The sequence below is a fragment of the Aotus nancymaae genome, unplaced genomic scaffold (genome assembly GCF_030222135.1).
Source record: "Aotus nancymaae isolate 86718 unplaced genomic scaffold, 86718_ANA_hifiasm-v0.15.2.pri h1tg000049l, whole genome shotgun sequence".
Lineage (NCBI taxonomy): Eukaryota > Metazoa > Chordata > Mammalia > Primates > Aotidae > Aotus > Aotus nancymaae.
The window spans coordinates 3637408-3658570 of NW_026988463.1; the positions used below are offsets into that span (position 1 = coordinate 3637408).

The 21163-nt window shown below is 49.6% G+C and overlaps 2 protein-coding genes across 5 annotated transcripts in view; both read right to left on the reverse strand.

Moving 5' to 3' along the window:
- Nucleotides 1–11824, reverse strand: part of TRAP1 (TNF receptor associated protein 1) — a 55299-nt gene extending 43475 nt beyond the window's left edge. Inside the window, exons 1-2 of one of the 4 annotated variants that reach the window (XM_064362390.1) lie at nt 11017–11283; nt 9492–9616 (exon numbers count right to left, since the gene is read on the reverse strand). In XM_064362390.1, the coding sequence (XP_064218460.1) occupies nt 9492–9616; nt 11017–11096 (205 nt within the window). In that variant the 5' untranslated portion in view covers nt 11097–11283. Of the gene's footprint in view, nt 1–9491; nt 9617–11016; nt 11290–11720 lie in introns of those variants that run through there. The other 3 variants (XM_064362388.1, XM_064362389.1, XM_012441829.3) reach the window with 3 other exon arrangements.
- Nucleotides 11825–18364: 6540 nt separating this feature from the next.
- LOC105709765 (ADP-ribosylation factor 1-like) lies at nt 18365–18976 on the reverse strand. The gene is made up of 2 exons (XM_064362869.1): nt 18762–18976; nt 18365–18652 (listed from the first exon to the last, which is right to left on the reverse strand). Exons 1-2 carry the CDS (start codon nt 18973–18975, stop codon nt 18366–18368), a joined length of 501 nt encoding a protein of 166 aa, XP_064218939.1. The 5' UTR covers nt 18976; the 3' UTR covers nt 18365.
- Between the last annotated feature and the right edge of the window lie 2187 nt (nt 18977–21163).

The following is a 21163-nucleotide window of genomic DNA, read 5'->3' on the forward strand; positions in this document are numbered from 1 at the left end:
AAGACCTGGTGGCAGGTCTTCTCTCACATTAAGGCCTCCCTGGTCCCTGAAGTTCACAATAATCTCTTCCTATGAATTCACTGCATTTACTTTTTATGCTACCATTTAAAAAATTTTTGCCAGGCACGGTGGTTCACGCCTGTAATCCTAGCACTTTGGGAGGCCGAGGTGGGTGTATCACCTGAAGTCAGGAGTTCAAGACCAGCCTGGGCATCATGGTGAAACCCCATCTTAGAAAAGAAAAAAAATAGGGGCCGGGCGCGGTGGCTCACACCTGTAATCCCAGCACTTTGGGAGGCCGAGGCGGGTGGATCACAAGGTGAAGAGATCGACACCATCCTGGTCAACATGATGAAACCCCGTCTCTACTAACAATACAAAAAATTAGCCGCGCATGGTGGCGCGTGCCTGTAATCCCAGCTACTCAGGAGGCTGAGGCAGGAGAATTGCCTGAATCCAGGAGGCGGAGGTTGCGGTGAGCCAAGATCGCGCCATTGCACTCCAGCCTGGGTAACAAGAGCGAAACTCCGTCTCCAAAAAAAAAAAGAAAAGAGGCCGGGCGCGGTGGCTCAAGCCTGTAATCCCAGCACTTTGGGAGGCCGAGACGGGTGGATCACGAGGTCAAGAGATCGAGACCGTTCTGGTCAACATGGTGAAACCCCGTCTCTACTAATACAAAAAAAAAAAAAAAAAAAAGAAAAGAAAAGAAAAAATATATATATTTTTTATATTGGCCAGGAGTAGTGGTTCACAACTGTAATCCCAACACTTTGGGAGGCCGAAGCAGGTGGATCACCTGAGGTCAAGAGTTCGAGACCAGGCTGGCCAACATAGTGAAACCCCAACTCTACTAAAAATACAAAAATTAGCCAGGCATGGATGGTGGCAGGCACCTGTAGTCCCAGCTACTTGGGAGGCTGAGGCAGGAGAATCGCTTAAACCTGTGAGGCGGAGGTTGTAGTGAGCAGAGACTGTGCCACTGCATTCCACTGTGGCAGACAGAGTGAGACCCTGTCCCCCACCGCCACCAAAAATAAAAATAAAAAAGCCAGTCAGTCCACAAGAAAAACCTGGGGCAAACAATATGAATGGTATTTCACAGTGGCTACAGAAACTGAAGAAGGAGCAAACCGTATTATGAACACACCAAGTTCTCCACGAGCTGTGAAGTGAGTAAGAGGACACAGAGACGGGTGCGTCCTTGAAGGAAGATGTCCATCTGCACTTGTTACAGTTGTACAAGTACTGATAGGACCCACAGGCAACTAACAGTGATTATGAAGGCAGCAGAGGGGCTCTGAGTAGCAGTAAGGATTCTGAAGGTTTACCTGTTTATATGGTTTTGGCTTTTTAACCAAACCCTATTTATTTATTCAAACCAGATATTAAGTTATAAAAAATCTGACACTGGGCCGGGCGCTGTGGCTCATGCCTGTAATCCCAGCACTTTGGGAGGCAGAGGCAGGTAAATCACGAGGTCAGGAGTTCAAGACCTGCCTGGCCAACATGGTGAAACTCCGTCTCTACTAAAAATACAAAAATTAGCCAGGCGTGGTGGCAGATGCCTGTAATCCCAGCCAGGGCGACACAGCAAGACTCCATCTCAGGGGGAATAAAACATGAGGCTCTCACAAGAGTGCTAATGTTCTTCTTGATGTTAATGCTGAGGCAACTTGAAGGCTGATATGGCACACGGGATGAGGAATTCCATCTAGGGGCCCCTGAGGCGCTAGGACCCAATGACCAGACAAAGTGGACCCAGCAAATATAGAAGGAGGGGGCCAGAGGCACAAACACAGACAAGGTCCGAAGCTCAAGGCAAACATGGATGAGGTACAAGGTGAGAGCCAGGAGGAGCCTCTGGGCTGCCTCACAGACCTGAGAAGAAGTTTTTTGAGAAAAGTCTTTCATTTTTTTCAAAAGGGAGATCATTTTAAAGAATAAGGCCTGGTTGCCAGGCACGGTGGCTCACACCTGTAATCACAGCACTTTGAGAGGCCGAGGTGGGCGGATCACAAGGTCAGGAGTTCAAGACCAGACTGGCCAACATGGTAAAACATCATCTCTAGTAAAACATACAAAAATTGGCTGGGCGTGGTGCCTTGTGCCTGTAGTCCCAGCTACTTGGAAGTCTGAGGTAGGAGAATTGCTTGAACCGGGACCAGGGAGGCTGAGGTTGCAGTGAACTGAGATCGCACCACTGCACTGGAGGCTGAGGCAGGCAGATCGCTTGAGCCCAGGAATTTGACACCAGCCTGGGCAACTGGTGAAACCTCATCTATCAAAAATAGGAAAACTTAGCTGGGCATGGTGGCACACACCTGTAGATCCAGCTATTTGGGGTACCTGAGGCAGAAGAATCACCTGAGCCCAGGGGGTAAAGCCTGCAGTGAGCTGAAATCACACCACTGAACTCTAGCCTGTGCAGTGAAACCCTGTCTTAAAAAAAATAAAAAAAGGAACCAGGCGTGGTGGCTCATGCCTGCAATCCCAGCACTTTGGGAGTAAAACCTGTCTTAAAAAAATAAAAAAAGAAACCAGGCGTGGTGGCTCACGCCTGCAATCCAGCACTTTGGGAGGGTGAGGCAGGCAGATCATGAGGTCCAGAGATCGACATCATCCTGGCTAACATGGTGAAACCCCACCTCTACCAAAAATAGAAAAAATTAGCTGGGCGAGGTGGCATGCACCCGTAGTCCCAGCTACTGAGGAGGCAGACGCAGAAGAATCACTTGAACCCGGGAGGCAGAGGTTGCAGTGAGCCGAGATTGCACCATTGCACTCCAGCCTGGGTGACAGAGCGAGACTCTGTCTCAACAAAAACAACAACAAAAATTATTTAATTAAATTTCATTTCAAAAATCTTAAACTCACTAGTTTCAGTTAACGTACCAAGGACTATTTTCCTTAACATACCAAGACCACCTACGAATCATCTATAGGAAAAGGGCCATTAGTTCAAGAGAAAAATGGCCATTTACAAAAACAAGAAACTTCAACGGTTTAAATCCTAAAAAAAGATGTTTTACCACATTCATAACTAAAGAAGTGCAGTTTAAGGCTGGGTGCAGTGGCTCACACATGTAATCTCAGCACTTTTGGAGTCTGAGGCGGGCGGATCAAGAGGTCAGGAGATCGAGGCCATCCTGGACATGGTGAAACTCTGCCTCTACTGAAAAATACAAAAAATTAGCTGGGTGTGGTGGCGCACGCCTGTAATCCCAGCTACTCAGGAGGGTAAGGCAGGGGAATCGCTTGAATCCAGGGACGGAGGTTGCAGTGAGATGAGATATCACCACTGCACTCCAGCCCGGCGAAACAGTAAGACTCCGTTTCAAAAAAAAAAAGAAATTTAAAACAAGATAGCATTTTCACTACCAGATTTACATAGATGTTTCGAATACTGTCATTCTAGCATTGGTGAAGGTGTGAGAAACTGTTGGCAGTGCCGTCAAGGATTCTGGGGAAAGTCAGCAACAACCTAAATGTCCATCATGAGAGGGTTACATCATTTAAGGAACATCCACATTGTGAAATATTAGAGCTCTGTGGCAACAGGAAACAAACTCCAGAATATGAGTAAGAGGAAAATGCAAGGTACAGAAGATTACACACGGTCCCTTCCCAGTTTACCTTTGTTTCCCTTTTTTTCCAAGGAACTGTGGGTGTGGGCACAGTCACTGCAGGGGTTTCTCTGCAAAGACAGCAGTGGCTGCCACTGGGCAGAGCACAGAATGTCAGGATGGAAGGAGAACTTTTTCACTGCACCAGTTTGTTCTGTAAAGCAGCACTACCTTCTCGTTAATAAAAACAGAATTTTTCTCAGAAAAAAAGACAAAGTCAGCTTTAACTCTAACACCTTTTTTTTCTTTTTTGAGACAGGGTCTCCCACTGTCACTCAGGCTGGAGTGCAGTGTCATGATCATAGTTCACTGCAGCCTCGACTTCCTGAGCTCAAGAGATCCTCTTACTCGGCCTCCCGTGTAGCTGGGTATGCGCCACCACACTTGGCTAATTTTTCTATAGATATAAGGTCTTCCTATGTTGCTCAGGCTGGTCTCAAACTCCTTGAAGCAATCCCCCCGACCCACCACCTTGGCCTCCCAAAGTGCTGCAATTATAGGTATGAGCCACTGTACCCGGTCACCTAGTCTTCATCACTGCCCAAATCTGTCTGTAAGTCAGAAGCCCCGAGCACAGTGGCCCACTCTATCCACTGAAGAACTCCACCGCCAGCTCCTGGTCTCCTGTGGCCCCTTGAACGTGCCAGCCCACACCTGCTGGAGCCCTGGCTCCTGCCATTTCCTCTGATGCAAATTCTTCCTTGGTCCCTGGCGTGGCCTCCTCCTTCCCCTTCGTCAAGGCTTTGCTTACAGGCCACCTTCCCTGTGAGGCCTCCCTAGACCATCCCCTTCTGCTGTGCCCGTGACTTCAAAACCCAGCATTTTCCTTGTTTTTCCTTTGCTTTATGAACTGACATTGCCATGCATTGTGCAAATGTACCAGGGTTAATCCTCTTTTTTTCCCATAATGCTAGAGTCAGAGCAAGCCCTTAATAAACATACAGTGGGCCGGGGGCGTGGTGGCTCATGTTTGTAATTCCAGCACTTTTGGACGCCAAGGCGGGCAGATCACAAGGTCAGGAGATCAAGACCATCCTGCTAATATGGTGAAACCCCGTCTCTATTAAAAATACAAAAAATTACCCAGGCGTGGTGGCTCGCGCCTGTAATCCCCGCACTTTCAGAGGCCAAGGCAGGCAGACCACGAGATCGAGATCATCCTGGCTAATACGGTGAAACCCCAACTCTACTAAAAATACAAATTAGCTGGCGTGGTGGCACACGCCTGTAGTCCCAGCTATTCAGGAGGCTGAGGCAGGAGGATCATGTGAACCTGGGAGGTGGAGGCTGCAGTGAGCCAAGATCACGCCACTGCACTCCAGCCTGGGCAACAGAGCAAGACTCCGTCTAAAAAAAATAATAAATATATAAATAAACATATGGTGAATCCTCTCAGAAGGTATAGCAAGGAAACACCAAGTGTTTTTCAGTATCATGGGCCAAAATCTGTGACCCAATGGTGATGTGACCAATTCAGTGGATTAAACTAGAATTTTTTTTTTTTTAGAAAATGAAAACTAACAGAATGCACTGCATAATAAAGTATTTAATAAATTATTTAAGCTTAATGTGTATATGCATACACATATTTGCATATGTCTGCTTGTACGGCAGATCTTAATATGAAGTTCATCTCTTATGGGGATGTTTCATGGGCAAAAGGCTGCAAATTCACTCATCTAGTATACATTTCAGCCGATTTCTAAGTTTAAAGCTTTGGATTCTGTAAAATGAACTGAGTTTACCAGTTAGTTTACAAATCTGTAAGGTTCCTTCCAGAGGAGTAAAGAGCAGAAATGATGGTCTCTCACCAAGCAGAAATACTACATGGAAAACCACAGGACGCAGCCTCTAGCCTTTCCCCACAACACCTTCCGTTACTTTACCGCCCTTCCACGCTCATCACCACGAAATTCTCTGCTTTAAGCAAGTCAACTCTGACAGTTTCATTTCTCCAGTTTGTTTATGAAGTTCTCTAATTAGAGAAGATTCCTTTTTTTTTTTTTGAGATGGAGTTTTGCACTTGTTGCCCAGGCTTGAGTGCAATGGCACAATCTTGGCTCACCGCAACCTCTACCTCCTGGGTTCAAGCAACTCTCCTGCCTCAGCCTCCCCAGTAGCTGTAATTACAGGGATGTGCCACCAGACCAGGCTAATTTTGTATTTTTGGTAGAGATGGGGTTGCTCCATGTTCGTCAGGCTGGTCTCGAACTTCAGACCTTAGGTGATCCGCCTGCCTCAGCCTCTCAAAGTGCTGGGATTACAGGCGTGAGCCACTGTACCTGGCAAGAAGATTCTTAAGTACATCAATGTTCTGGACAGAAAGACCTGTATTCCTTCACAAATGTCTGAGTTGTTAGCTCTGTCATTCTCAACACTTAGGTTTCTTGAGGCTTCCTGTGTTCCAGAACCTGGTCTAATCGTTCTCTACTATGATATATTGACACTTCATTAATCGAGAAACCTAACTCCTTGAACACCAAGAGAAAGAACAAAAAGGGAAAGGGCACTTCGGAACTGTCAAATTATGGGCCTGAAGCCCTCATGGTAAGCTTTGGTCAGGGAAGATTATTGGCACCCACGTGAAATCCGTATCTCTCTTTTTAACAATTTAATGCTAACAAGTTCCCAGCCACATCTGAAAACTGGGAAAGGAGACACCGCCCCACACAGGCCTGCAAGTTAGACCCACAGTAAGAGAGGCCAAAAATATCAACACTCACAATGCAGTTTTGATATAGGGACACTTTATAGACGAAGGATTCTTCACATTTCAATGGCCCTGCAGGAGTCTATGTATTAAAACAGAAGACCAAAACTTAACAGCCACAATAATGACCCTGAAAACATCAAAGGGTTCAGTTATAGTCCATCTCATGGTGAAGTCTTTTAGAAAGACTTCTTCGTATAATGGTTAAAAGCAAATGTTTCAGTTTAAAAGTCATGGAAAATTCGCTTGAACATTCCACTGCCTGACAAACACTGCAATACTAGCAAGTGTGAACAGCGCAACGTACTGTCTTAATTTCTCCTTCAAGGCATGTATCACTAACTCGACACATACAGATATCTCAGAAAGACCCATGCCCTTCTATCTTGTTCTCAGCAGCATTGCTGTATAGCCTCCTGTTCTTTTTTTAATATGGCATTTAATTTAGCTATCTCAAAATTAATCTTATACATACTTTTTTTTTTGAGACACTATTGCTCTGTCACCCAGGCTGTAGTGCAATGGCACAATCTCAGCTCACTGCAACGTCCAACCTCCACCTCCCAGGTTCAAGCAATTCTCCTGCCCCAGCCTCCCGAGTAGCTGGGATTACAGGCGCCTGCCACCACCCTAATTTTTTTTGTATTTTTAGTACAGATGGAGTTTCGCCACGTTGGCTAGGCTGGTCTCAAACTCCTGTCCTGAGGTGATCCACCCACCTCAGCGTCCCCCAAAGTGCTAGGATTACAGGCGAGAGCCACCGCGACCGGCCTGATGTGTTCTTTTTCAGACACTCAGATAACTCAGCCCCCTTGGTCCTAACCAAGTTGAAGGTCCTCCCGGTGGTATTGGGCAGCTGGGCCTCACCTTCCTCTGCCATCTAAGCCCCAGCACCACGGCTTATTCAGATGGCCAAGGTGTCATGGACACTACACGTCTAGTGTCATCTCAGCAACATAAAGGGCTGTTTCACAGAGAGAGTGGCATCTCACCAACAATCACTACTCCCCTCCACCCTGAAAAGAACAGCCTGGGAGCACCGGAAATTCACCTGAATTCTCCTGAAGGGTGCAGCGCACCAGACATGGAAATCAAACAGCACAGGCTCCAAATAACGGGAGAGCAGAGGGAGGAGGCAAAACAAGTCAACAAAATGAAGTACTGAAGGGGAGGGGCAGCCAGGCAGGTGCCCCTGCAGGAGAGGGGTCCAGGTGAGGCTCTTTTTAGAAGATGAAATAAACCTGCTAGTGCTTGTGCCCTCAGCAAACTGAGGAAACCAGCTCTCCTGACCTTCTCAGTGTTGGCAGCAGACCTACTCTTATAACTCTGATTTCCAAGACAGGAAATTACAGCAAAGGCTCTAGCTTACGGAGAATGAAAAGGCCTAAGATCTTAATGCCTGCACCAACCAGTCCTATCATGGCTGCCTGACACTCCTGTCCTGGCAATGTCATGAAAACAAGAGCATCAGGCATGACCAGGAGACTGGGCTCAGCGTCCTCGGTGACTGTGGCAGCCACCTGGTAACGAAAAATGACCAATCCATCACCCTATCTGCCTGAACACACAATCACAGTCTGGGAGACCGCGTCTGCTCTTGATCTTTCCAGGTCTTCTCTCTCCTTTGGGAGGCAGCCTCATCCATCTACTGGCACATATGACACTTTTATTTTATTTTTTTTTATTTTTGTTTGGAGACGGAGTTTCGCTCTTGTTACCCAGGCTGGAGTGCAATGGCACGATCTCAGCTCACCGCGACCTCCGCCTCCTGGGTTCCGGCAATTCTCCTGCCTCAGCCTCCTAAGTAGCTGGGATTACAGGCACGCGCCACCATGCCCAGCTAATTTTTTGTATTTTTAGTAGAGACGGGGTTTCACTATGTTGACCAGGATGGTCTCAATCTCTTGACCTCGTGATCCACCCGCCTCGGCCTCCCAAAGTGCTGGGATTACAGGCGTGAGCCACCACGCCTGGCCCCGACACTTCTGACAGCTAACAGGCCAGGTGGCTGGGCTCCCCAAACATCAGGCCCAGGTCCAGCTCTGTGACCGTCCTGAGGATTGCAGGCCGAGGCTGCTACCCACAAGCTTGTATCTGACAGAAAAGACACAACTGCTAGCCTCATTCACCACGACTCCTGCAAGTCTCTTGTCAAACCAATTATTCACAGGCATCTCCTTACCCTTGCACCTGCAGTTTTCCAGACCTGGACTGCTGCTGCCTTCCCTCCAGTGAAAACAGCCTTCCAGGCTTGGCCCAAATAGACCCTCATCTGTGAAACTTACCCTGGTGCAAGCAGTGCCTGTTTCTGTGCTCCCTAAGGTGCTGCCCAGGCCACCAAGATGACCCTGGTACACTGCCCAGCAGTCACCTATGACCCCAGACAGCAGGGTCACAGTTTAAGACTCAGGGGACACTGGAAATGTATTTGTTAAATAAACAAGTTATAAGCAAAAATGAAAACTATAAAGTCCACAGGCAGAGATCCCAGCCCACCCATCACAGACATTATGAGGGTGGGTCGGGCGTGGTGGCTCACACCTGTAATCCCAGCACTTCAGCAGGCTTAGGCAGGCAAATTACCTGAGGTCAGAAATTCCAGATCAGCCTGGCTAACATGGTGAAACCCCCTTTCTACTAAAAATACAATAAATTAGCCGGGCATGGTGGTGCACACCTGTAATCCCAGCTATTCAGGAGGCTGAGGGAGGAGAATCACTTGAACCCAGGAGGTGGAAGTTGCAGTGAGCCGAGACTGCACGACTACACTCCAGCCTGGGCAACAGAAGGGACTCCATCTCTAAATAAATAATAAATAAATAAGATATTCTGAGGGCAAGTTACTGCGCTGGCAGTGTCGGGTCAGTGAGATCTTAAAGGTTAAGTGCCTGAGCTCATGGGTGACTGAGGCAGTACAGCATGGGCGAGAGGATTCCACAGACATGTGAAGCCAGGCACATGTTAGAACCCGGAAAAACTTTCCCAAGAAGAGAAAAAATATTTTGCCTGTCACAGTGGCTCATACCTATAATCCCAGCACTTTGGGAGGCTAAGGCAGGCGATCAACTGAGGTTGGGAGTCTGAGACCAGCCTGACCAACATAGAGAAACCCTGTCTCTACTAAAAATACAAAATTAGCAGGGCGTGATGGCACGTGCCTGTAATCCCAGCTCCTGGAGAGGATGAAGCAGGAGAATCGCTTGAACCTGGGAGGCAGAGGCTGCAGTGAGCAGAGATTACACCATCGCATTCCAGCCTAGGCAACAAGAGCAAAATTCCATCTCTAAATAAAAAGAGATAAAGAGAATTAAAATCTTCCTGGGCTGAAAACTGACATATCTTCCAAATGGAAGTGACAGTGCATGATACAAAGCATGAATCACAAACACCTGTGGACACCTGAGACCACGAATGACAAAGATAAAAAATCTTAACCTCCAAGGGGGAAAAAAACCTGAGTTAGCTACAAAAGAAACAAGAACCAAATTAATAGGACAGTTGACCAGGTGCAGTGGTCACATCTGTAATCCCAGCACTCTGCAGGGGCTCAGGCGGGCAGATCACTTGAGGTCAGGAGTTTGAGACCAGCCTGACCAACATGGTGAAACCCCACCTCATAAAGACAAGAAAAATAAATAACAAATTAACCAGACAACAGTGCTAGAAGAGAGCAACAGCATCACTTTCTGAAGGAATATCATTGTTTTTGTTGTTGAGATGGAGTCTAGCTCTATCGCTCTGAGCCGGGATCACAACTGCACTTCAGCCTGGGTGACCCAGCCAGATTCGATCTTTAAAAAACAAAAATTAAACAAGATATCCTTTTTTTTTTTTTTTGAGATGACGTCTACCTCTGTTGCCCTGGCTGGAGTGCAGCGGCGCCATCTTGCCTCACAGAAACCTCTGCCTCCCAGGTTCAAGTGATTCTCCAGCCTCAGCCTCCAGCATAACTGGGACTACAAGCACGTGCCACCATGCCTGGCTAATTTTTGTATTTTTAGTACGGACAGGGTGTCACTGTGTTGGCCAGGCTGGTCTCGAACTCCTGACCTCGTGATCCGCCCACCTTGGCCTACCAAAGTGCTGAGATTACAGGTGTACAGGCGTAAGCCACCACGGTGCCAGACCACAAGGTACCTTTTATAGACGACTGGTTTTGAAAAGACATAACATTAATCGTTGAAGAAAATACCTTTGGAATAGGCAATCTTGATGCCTGCTAATGGGGATATAAATTGATAAGGCCTTTTTGGACAATTTGGCAATCTCTGCTAACATTTCAAAAATGCATAGGCTTTGAAACATCAATTCTAAAACTTTATATAAAGCTAAAGAAATACCGCACGCGAACAAACATGTAAGTACTCACCCATCCTATGCAGCATCGTAATAAAAATTAAAACGTGAAATAATCTTTATTGCCTCCATTAATAAGACAATGTTTAAAGTAAATGACACGTCCATCATACAGAATACTGTGTGGTTATTGGAAAGCCCCTGGACCTCTGTACACTGACATGAAAAGATGTGGAAAGAATGCCCGGAGCGTTAAAATTTTCTGTAGCACAATGCATACATGGTTTAGGCTAGAGAAAAATAGTTATACGGATACATTTATATTTACACGTGTGTGTAACAGTGTGCACAGCACAGAAGGAACGCCAAAACATTCACTGTTATTACCTCCGAGTGGGGAGTGGGAGAGTAGAGGTTAGGGTCATTCTCTCTCTTTTCTTTTTACAAGTATTTATTGGCACATCCATCCATTCCAGGCCCCGAGGATACAGCTGCGTCAACCACCCTGAGTCCGCCGGCTCTGGGAACCCGAGTGACCGCTGCTGGTTTTGTTCACTGTGGCGTCCCCAGAACCTGCACCGCGCCAGGCACTCAGCGGGCGCTCACATGTGCGTCCAATGAACGAATTAGCAAATGGTCTGTGCGCTATCGGGGGGCGGGGAGGGGTAAAGCATGATCCAGGGAATTCAAACTATCACCCGAGTAAGTCTGTTCCCCGCGAAAGGCACCGCCAAGACTCTGCGCTCCGCAGCGGCTCCACCTGCTCGTACTAGACCTAACTAGACCTGAAGCTCCAGGAGGGACGACCCCGCGGCCCCTCCGCCAGACCCCGCGACCGCCCAAACCCCGGCCTCCTTCAGGGCTCTGAGGGGCCGGTGGCGAGGGGAGTCCAGCCGAGGAAAAGGCTGTCCGGCCGGAGCTGGCGAAAAGCGGAGCGAAAGGAAACGCTCATGCAGCGTTTGGCCTCGTCGGACCTCACACGCCCATCAAGCAGGTGCCCGCGCCTCGCGCCCCGGAGCACCTAGGAGGAACGCCTCTACCGTCTCTGTGGCCCGGCCCGCCCGATGCGCGTCCAGCCAGGCCGCCCTCACCTCCTGGGGCGGCCGCCAGCGCCGGCGCCCGCAGCAGAAGCCGCAGTCGACGGCCCCACAGCAACACCGCCTGCAGCTCGCGCGCCATGTTGTCCTCCCAGAGCGCCGCGCGCAGCTACGCGGGACGGGACGGGGCGGGGCCGGGCGGGGCGGGGCCGTCATTCGGCTCAGGGAGGTGACGTCACGGCGGGCGCAGGGCTGCCCGGACCGCTGCCTGCTCGGGTGCGTGGGCGGTTACGGCGCTCACAGTCGGGCCTGCGGGCGGGACCTTCGTGACCTTGGGTCGCGTTGTCAAGGGCGACGGTCCCTGCACGCAGAGTCGGGAGAGGTGGCACCGCTGTCCCCGGCTCACGCTGGCCGGCTGCGCCTTGTAGTGCGCATCCCTGGAATGGGGCGGATGTCAGTACCCACGCGAGGGTGTGGAGGCGGCGCTGGGGAAGAAGCAGTTCACGTCTCTGCGGCGTTTATGAATCCCGACCATTCTTATAGGCCACTTCAAGTTTCTTGCAAACCAAGACTGGCCAAAAAGCTAAAGCGCATTAGGAAGGGAATTCCAGGCTTGACTACACCAAAACGTGAACTCAGTAACCACGACCACCTGGAAAACTGGGGTTTTTCGTTTATTCCACTTCTCTTGCCCTTGCTGAGAAGAGTCAAACTCTAAAATATAAGTTTATTCTGAGCCAACTATGAGTGTGCATGGCGGGAGTCACAGTCCCAAAAGGTCCTGAGAAGTTCTGCCCAAGGTGGTTGTGTTACAGCTTGGTTTTATACGTTTTAGGGAAACATAAGACAACAGCCAGTACCTGTAAGACGTGGGTTGGTTCCGTGTGGAGAGGCAGGACAACTCAAAGGGTAGGGTACTTAGAGGTCATAGGTGGATTCAAAAATTTTCTGATTGGCAGTTGTCTCAGAGTTGAGTTCTGGCTGGGCGTGGTGACTCACGCCTGTAATCCTAGCACTTTAGGAGGCCGAAGTGGGCGGATTATCTGAGCTCAGGAGTTCAAGACCAGCTTGGGCAAAATGGTGAAGCCTCATCTCTACTAAATTAATACAAAAAACTTAGACGGGCATGGTGGTGCGTGCCTGCAGCCCTAGCATCTGGGGAGGCTGAGGCAGAAGAATCGTTTGAACCCAGGAGGCAGAGGTTGCAGTGAGTCGAGATCATGCCACTGCCCTCCAACCTGGGTGACAGAGCTGAGACTCCATCTCAAAAAAAAAAAAAAGAGTTGAGTTCTAAAGACCTGGAATCAAAAAAATAAAAAAAAGGGGGTGTCTGAGTGCAGATAAGAGGTTGTGGGCACTGGCACAGTGGCTCACGCCTTTAATCCCAACACTTGGGAGGCCGAGACAGGCGGATTACCTGAGCTCAGGAGTTCATGACCAGCCTGGCCAACACAGTGAAACCACGTCTCTACTAAAATACCCCCCCAAAAATTAGCCGGGTGTGGTGGCATGCACCAGTAGTCCCAGCTACTCAGGAGGCTGAGGCAGAAGAATCACTTGAACCCGGGAGGCAGAGGTTGCAGTGAGCCGAGATCGCGCCATTGTACTCCAGCTTGGGCAAGAGAGGGAGACTCCGTCTCCAAAACTAAAAATAAGTAAAAACAACAGGTTGTAGAGACCAAGGTTCTTAATATTTAGATGAAGTCTCATAGATGGCCACCCTTACAGGTAATAGATGGCAAATGTTTTCACAAATGTTTTCCTGTTTTTGTTTTTTGGGTTTTTCTTTTTGAGATGGAGTCTTGCTCTGTCGCCATGCTGGAGTACAGCAGGGCAATCTTGGCTCACTTCAACCTCTGCTTCCGGTTCAAGCAATTCCCCTGCCTCAGCTTCCCAAATAGCTGGGACTACAGGCACGTACCACTACGCCCCGCTAATTTTTTGTATTTTAGTAGAGACGGGGTTTCACCATGTTGGCCACGATGTCTCAATCTCCTGACCTCGTGATCTGCCCACCTCAGCCTCCCAAAGTGCTGGGATTACAGGCATGAGTCACCTCACTGGGCCTCAAAAATGGTTTCTGTTCAAACCCCTAAAAGTTCCTAGACCCTCAGCTAATCTATTCAGGATCAGAAAAACACCTGGAAAGGTGGCCAGGTGCGGTGGCTCATGCCTGTAATCCCAGCACTTTAGGAGGCTGAGTTGGGTTTATCACTTAAGGTCAGAAGTTCGAGACTAGCCTGACCAACATGGCAAAACCCTATCTCTACTAGAAATACAAAAATTAGGCTGGGCACAGTGGCTCACGCCTGTAATCCCAGCACTTTGGGAGGCCAAGGCAGGCGGATTGCCCGATCTCAGGAGTTTGCAACCAGCCTGGGCAACACGGTGAAACCCCTCTCTACTAAAATACAAAAAAATTAGCCAGGCGTGGTAGCGCAGGCCTGTAGTCCCAGCTACTCGGGAGGCTGAGGCAGGAGAATTGCTTGAACCCGGAAGGTGGAGGTTGCAGTGAGTGGGTATTGCGCCACTGCACTCCAGCCTGGGCAACAGAGCAAGACGAAGAAGACGAATTAGGACTAGTTTGGTCTGAGAGACTAAAGAGTGAAGCGACAGCTCAGCCTTATGTGTCGAGAGGAATTGCACAGGCCACTCATGCAGCTGGGCAAGGCTCCCTCCCTGCTGGCGTGGCTGCCTGGTGACTCTGTCCCTGCCACCTTGCCACCTCAAGACTGCTCCTTTACCTGGGTGCTGTTGACCTGGATTGCAGATGATTGGTGTCCTAAGCAGTGCCTGCCACATCCCAGGGTCCTCTTAGGTGTAAAGAGGGCCCCTCAGTCCAGGTTCTCACACTGGTCCTTGGGGCATGGATGGAGGACAGAAAAAGAAAAAGGACTTCCGGCAGGTGCAAATGCAGACCATCTGGTTTCTTCCCTGAGGTCTGGCCTCGAAGGTGCCAACTCCGTGACCATCATCTCTGTTAGCCCCATCACTTCTTCATAGTGAGTGCCACACTGGCCTCCACAGCCTCACCCCTGCAGCTCGTGAACATGAAGGATGGCAGAAACGTGTTCCACCTCACCTGGGTGGTGGGTCGGGGATGCTAGGGTGTGGAGCAAAGCACGACTTGATTTCCTCTTCCAGCACAGTCTGCATTTGTCACAAGTGAACTGAACAGGAAGGACATCTCCCAGCACCTCTTTGTTCCATGGGGCAAGCAACATGGTCAGGGAGCTCCTTCCAGGTAACTTTGGGTTTCAAGCCCACTGCAGGGGGGCTGTTGGCTGCCCTGGTGTTTCTCAGCCTTGGCTCTGCTGAGACTCCTATCCTGTTGGAGAGGATCTGAGGCTGCCACTGTCTGGGTGCCGCCTCCTTTTTTTTTTTTCTTTTGAGAAAGGGTCTCACTCTGTCACCCAGGCTGGAGTACACTGGCGTAGTCTCAGCTCACTGCAACCTCTACCTCCTGGGTTCAAGCGATTCTCCCACCTCAGCCACCTCCGTAGCTGGGACTACAGGCACGTGCCACCACGACCAGCTAATTTTTGTATTTTTAATAGAGGTAGGGTTTCACCATGTTGGCCAGGCTGGTCTCGAACTCCTGACCTCAAGTGATCTGCCCACCTCGGCCTCCCAAAGTGCTGGGAATATATGTGTGAGCCACTGTAAGCCACTGTGCCTGGCCAAAGAGTCTTTTTTTTTTCCTTTTTTTTTGAGACAGTCTTGCTCTGTCACCCAGGTTGGAGTGCAGTGGCATTATCCCAGCTCACCACTACCTCTGCCTCCTGGGTTCAAGCAATTCTCCTTCCTCTGCCTCCCACGTAGCTGGGATTACAGGCATCTGCCACCACATCCGGCTAATTTTTGTATATTTAGTAGAGATGGGGTTTCACCATGTTGGCCAGGCTGGTCTCGAACTCCTGACCTTGTGATCTACCCACCTCGGCCTCCCAAAGTACTGGGATTACAGGCGTGAGCCACCATGCCCAGCCAAGAAAAGCCTTTCTTGCTGCTAGTCTGGAGCCATAGGGATTCCAGATCAGAGATGATAAATCCTGCCCATCAAGCCTGATGAAACTCAGGTCCCTCAAATGCATTGGGTGGGGATGGATCAGTGTCACCCACACTAGGAGCTTGGCACTGTGGACACTAGGGGTGCCCGGCATGAGGGCTGTCAACGTTTCTTTTTCTCCAATGCCAAAGTTAACCAGCGGGCAACCCAACACAGGCAAGCTGATCCCCAACAGGCCTTTGTAAGACCTTGGTCACCACTTACTGCTTCCACAATGCTTGAGGGCTGCGTATAAATCCCCCACTTTCCCGAGGCACTCCCAAAGTGAGTCCAAGATGAATGTGTGGAGAAAGGACGAGAGGCGGAGGTGTGGGACACTTTTCCAGCAAAGGTTTAAGGAGCACGGCTCAGGGCCGGCACCCCCTCTGTCCCTTGATGCTCTGTGAACTTGACAGTTACTAACCGCCTTCGTTTTCCTACAGGAATACATGTCAACGGCATTTGCTACATGCCATATTTTCCCATTGCTTCACTTTGTTATCCACAGGAGGAAGGCAGAATCTGGACAACGCAATCAAGGTTGTGGCCGAGGCCCTCGCCCCAGGCCCAGGACTCCAGGCTGGGTGGTGTACATTTCTCAGTCCCCTCTGCCTCACAGAGGCAGCCGCTCACCCTTTATTCATCTGTCCCTCGAGTCTCTTCCTAATCCCCTTAAAAACATCTGAAATACTTACAACATTTTTTTTCTTTCTTTTGTTTGAGACAGAGACTTACTCTGTCACCCAGGGTGGAGTGCAGTGGCACGATCTTAGCTCACTGCAACCTCTGCCTCCTAGGTTCAAGCAATACTCCTGCCTCAGCCACTCAAGTAGCTGGGATCACAGGTGCATGCCACAACGCCTGGCTAATTTTTATATTTTTAGCAGAGACAGGGTTTTGTGTTGGCCAGGCTGGTCTCGAACTCCTGATGTCAGGTGATATGCCTGCCTTGGCCTCCCAAAGTGCTAGGATTACACATGTGAGCCACTGTGCCCAGACTTTTTTTCTTTTTCTTTTTTGGAGTAGGTGGATGGAGTCTGATTCTGTAGTACAGTCTGGAGTGCAGTGGCACAATCTTGGCTCACTGCAACCTCTACCTCCCATGTTCAAGTGATTCTCCTGCCTCAGCCTTCAGCCTTCAGCCTCCTGAGTGGCTGGGGTTACAGGCATGTGCCACCACACCCTGCTAATTTTTGTATTTTTAGTAGAGACAGGGTTTCACCATATTGGTCAGGCTGGTCTCGAAGTCCTGACCTCGTGATCCGCCTGCCTCGGCCTCCCAAAGTGCTGGGATTACAGGTGTGAGCCTCTGTGCTTGGCCTTTTCTTTCTTTGTTTCTTTTTTTTTTTTTTTTAATAGTTAAGAGATTTTATTCTAATAGCTATAATTACAGTGCTTGTTTGTCGAAATGAAAACTGGAAAAAAAAGTATACAAAACAGTTGATTACTAATCATGTATTGAAAGCAGTAAGAGGTTCCACGACACCAAACAGACCAGTTCTGAGGTTTCCCCAAGATAAATTTAACAGCTCCAGCTTCAAAAAAGTAGAGGTTGTCTTTTTCGATGGCAAATTGGACCCTTGCAGGCTGAGGGAAAGAAAGCTACGTCACACACGGAGGTGGGGTGCTCCTGAGGGGCTGTGGGTCTAGGTGGACTGCCTGCCCGGCTTGCACGCGCTCCTGCTGGTGAGGCCCCAGACATCCTGCCAAAGTGTCTGAGCGAGCAGGAGTACTGGGGACGACAGACTCTGGCCACATGCTGACCGAGGGACAGGTGGGGCCCAGTCTCCCATACGCTGCCTGAAGGTGAGTGGGGTGGCCTGCGGGATAGTGGCGCGGCTGTGGGCTCCCAGCCTGGCCCCTGGGAACCATGGGGGCACAGGGACAAGCACATGGCTATGGAATGCAGGGTGACCCAAGGACAAGCAAGTTGCCAGGATCTCTATTGTGAACGTGCAGAATTGATCGCGGTCTGCCGCGCCGCTTGCCTCATGTTCCCAAGGGGAACAGCCGGGCTGGCGACCGGCATCCAGGCCATAACTGCAGATCTCTGCTAGGCAGGGTCTCCCTTCTGTGTGTTCAAGTGTTCTCGACTTAGATTTTTAACTATTTGAAAAAATGCACTGAGTTTGGGTTAAAAACTAACCACCTAAATAGATTTCAACACAGCTCTAAAGCCAAGAGCGTGCCCGGCTCTCCCAACACAGCGACTCCTGGAGGCCAGGTGCCCACAGGCCTACATCCCCTCTCAGCACTGAACAGTGAGTTGATTTTTCTTTTCTTTTGAGACAGGGTTTCACCATGTTGGCCAGGTTGGTCTTGAACTGCTGACCTCAGGTAATCCACCTGCCTCGGCCTCCCAAAGTGCTGGGATTACAAGCGTGAGCCACCACGCCCGGCCTCATTGAAATCTTATATAAAATCTTTACCGTTTTTCTTTTTACAATAAAACAAGCTGAGTAATATTGCATAGGAGTACCAGAAACTGCCTCATTGGAAACAAAAACTATTTACATTAAATAAAAAGCCTGGCCACAGGCTGCGTCTGCCACATTTACAGCACGGTGCGATGCACACGGTGACCAAACCACGGAGGCAGCTTCCGGCACTCACACCACAGGGTGAGAGGAGTGAGAGGGAGGGGGCCGCATTCACTTCTGGTTCCGGAGCTGATTAGACAGCCAGTCCAGCCCTTCATAGAGCCCGTTGCCGCTGGTGGCACAGGTGGCCTGAATGTACCAGTTCCTGTGGCGTAGGGAGTGCAGCCCCAGCTTGTGTGTGGTCTCGGCCACATTCATGGCATTGGGGAGGTCCTGCTTGTTGGCGAACACCAGGAGGACAGCATCCTGGAGCTCGTCCTCAGCCAGCATCCTCATGAGCTCCTCATGGGCCTCGTTCACTCGCTCTCTGTCATTGCTGTCTGCCACGAAGATCAGGCCTTGTGTGTTCTGGAAGTAGTGGCGCCAGAGGCCGGATCTTTTCCTGGCCACCCACGTCCTACACAGTGAAGCTGATGTTCTTGTACTCCATGGTTTCCACACTGAAGCCTGTGGTGGGAATGGTGGTCACGATCTCACTCAGCTTTAGCTTGTACAGGATCGTAGTCTTCCCCGCGGCATCCAGGCCCACCATGAGGATGCGCATTTCCTTTTTGCCAAAAACGCCCTTGAAGAGGTTGGCAAAGATGTTCCCTATGCTTGTGGACAGGTGGAAGGACACTGGCCAGGGACACCTCAGCGGCTGCTGCTCTGAGCCAGGCATTGGTTTCGCTCCCACCCCTTTTCTTTCTTAAGAGACAATGTCTTGCTCTGTTGCCCAGGCTGCAGTGCAGTGGTGTAATCGTAGCTCACTGCAGCCTCGACCTACTGGGCTCAAGTGATCCACATGCCTCAGCCTCTTCCATAGCTGGGACTACAAGTGTGTGCCATCATGCCTGGCTAAATTTTTTTTTTTTTGAGACAGAGTTTCGCTCTTGTTACCCAGGCTGGAGTGCAATGGCACGATCTCGGTTCACCGCAACCTCCGCCTCCTGGGTTCAGGCAATTCTCCTGCCTCAGCCTCCTGAGTAGCTGGGATTACAGGCACACGCCACCGTGCCCAGCTAATTTTTTGTATTTTTAGTAGAGACGGGGTTTCACCATGTTGACCGGGATGGTCTCGATCTCTTGACCTCGTGATCCACCCGCCTCGGCCTCCCAAAGTGTTGGGATTACAGGCGTGAGCCACTGCGCCCAGCACCTGGCTAAATTAAAAAAAAAAATTTGTAGGCCGGGTGTGGTGGCTTATACCTGTAATCCCAGCACTTTGGGAGGCCAAGGCAGGAGGATCACTTGAGGTCAGGAGTGTGAGACCAGCCTGGGCAACATGTTGAAACCTTGTCTCTACTAAAAATAAAAAATGTAGCCAGGTCTGGTGGTGGGTGCCTGTAATCCCAGCTACTCAGGAGGCTGAGGCAGGAGAATCGCTTGAACCCAGGAAGTGGAGGCTTCAGTGAGCTGAGATCATGCCACGGCACTTCATCCTGGGCAACAGAGTGAAACTGTTGTTCAAAAATGAAATTTTTTGATATGTGTAGAGGCAGGGATCTTGCCATGTTCCCAGGCTGGTCTCCAACTTCTGGCCCTAAGCAATCCTCCCAGCTTGGCCTTTTAAAGGGCTAGGATGACAGGCATGAGCCTCTGTGTCCAGCCCATGCAATACTTTCTTGTATCTATTTCTTTATTATTTTTTGAGACAGTCTTTCTCTGTTGCCCAGGCTGCAGTGCAGTGGTGCAATCTTGGCTCACTGTAATCTCTGCCTCCTGGGTTCAAGCGACTGTGTCTCAGCCTCCTGAGTATCTGGGATTATAAGCATGCACCACCACATCCAGCTAATAATTTTTCTAAAAATTAGTTGGATTGAGGCCAAGATGGTCTCAATCTCCTGACCTTGTGATCCGCCCACCTTGGCCTCCGAAGGTGCTGGGATTACAGGTGTGAGCCACTGCGCCCGGCCTCTAATTTTTGTACTTTTTGTAGAGAAGGGGTTTCACCATGTTGGCCAGGCTGGTCTTGAAATCCTGGCCTCAGGTGCTCCTCCCACTTCAGCCTCCCATGACCTACCATGCCTGGCCCTATTTTTTTCCTTCATGCAATCCTTTCTTAATGGAGGTGTTTTATAGATGTTAGCTCCCATTGAACTTTTCTGTCTGGTGAGTTAACAGTGGTATCCTAGCCAAAAACTTCGTCGTAAAGCCTTTATGAAAAGATGTGAGCATGTCAAAAGCACCATTTTATGCACAATTTAGATCAACTGCAGAGCATTCTCATCTACTCATCAAAGCTCCTAAGAGTCTACTTTGCTAGTCTGAGCATTATATCCACTTAAATTTCTTCAGTATCTTATCTGGGACCTGTGTTTACCCACCTCTATTTATTATCAAATGTATACAAGTAATGCAGGTGAAATTAACCCACAACATCCATATAGCCATGAGGGTGTGATGTCTTCATGGTCTGAGATGAACAGACATTCTTCTCATGCCTACGTGCCACTTCACATCTGTTACAGCACTGTGGCTGCAGCCTCTGCTTCCTGGCACACACTGTCCTGGCCTAAGAACTTCTTGGTAGCAAAATGGCCACCAATGTGCAAGCATCTCCTTAATGAAAGGTGTTTTTTTCTTTTTTTTTTTTTTAGAGACAGGGTCTCACTATGTTGCCCAGGCTGGAGTGCAGTGGCTATTCACGGGCGTGATCCCACTACTGATCAGCACGGGAATTTTGACCTGCTCTGTTTCTGACCTGGGCCGGTTCACCCCTTCTTAGGCAACCTGGTGGTCCCCCGCTCCTGGGAGGTCACCATATTGATGACGAACTTAGTGTGGACACCCGACTGGCATAGCACACTACAGCCCAGAACTCCTGGGCTCAAGCGATCCTCCCACCTAAGCCTTCCAAGTAACTGGGA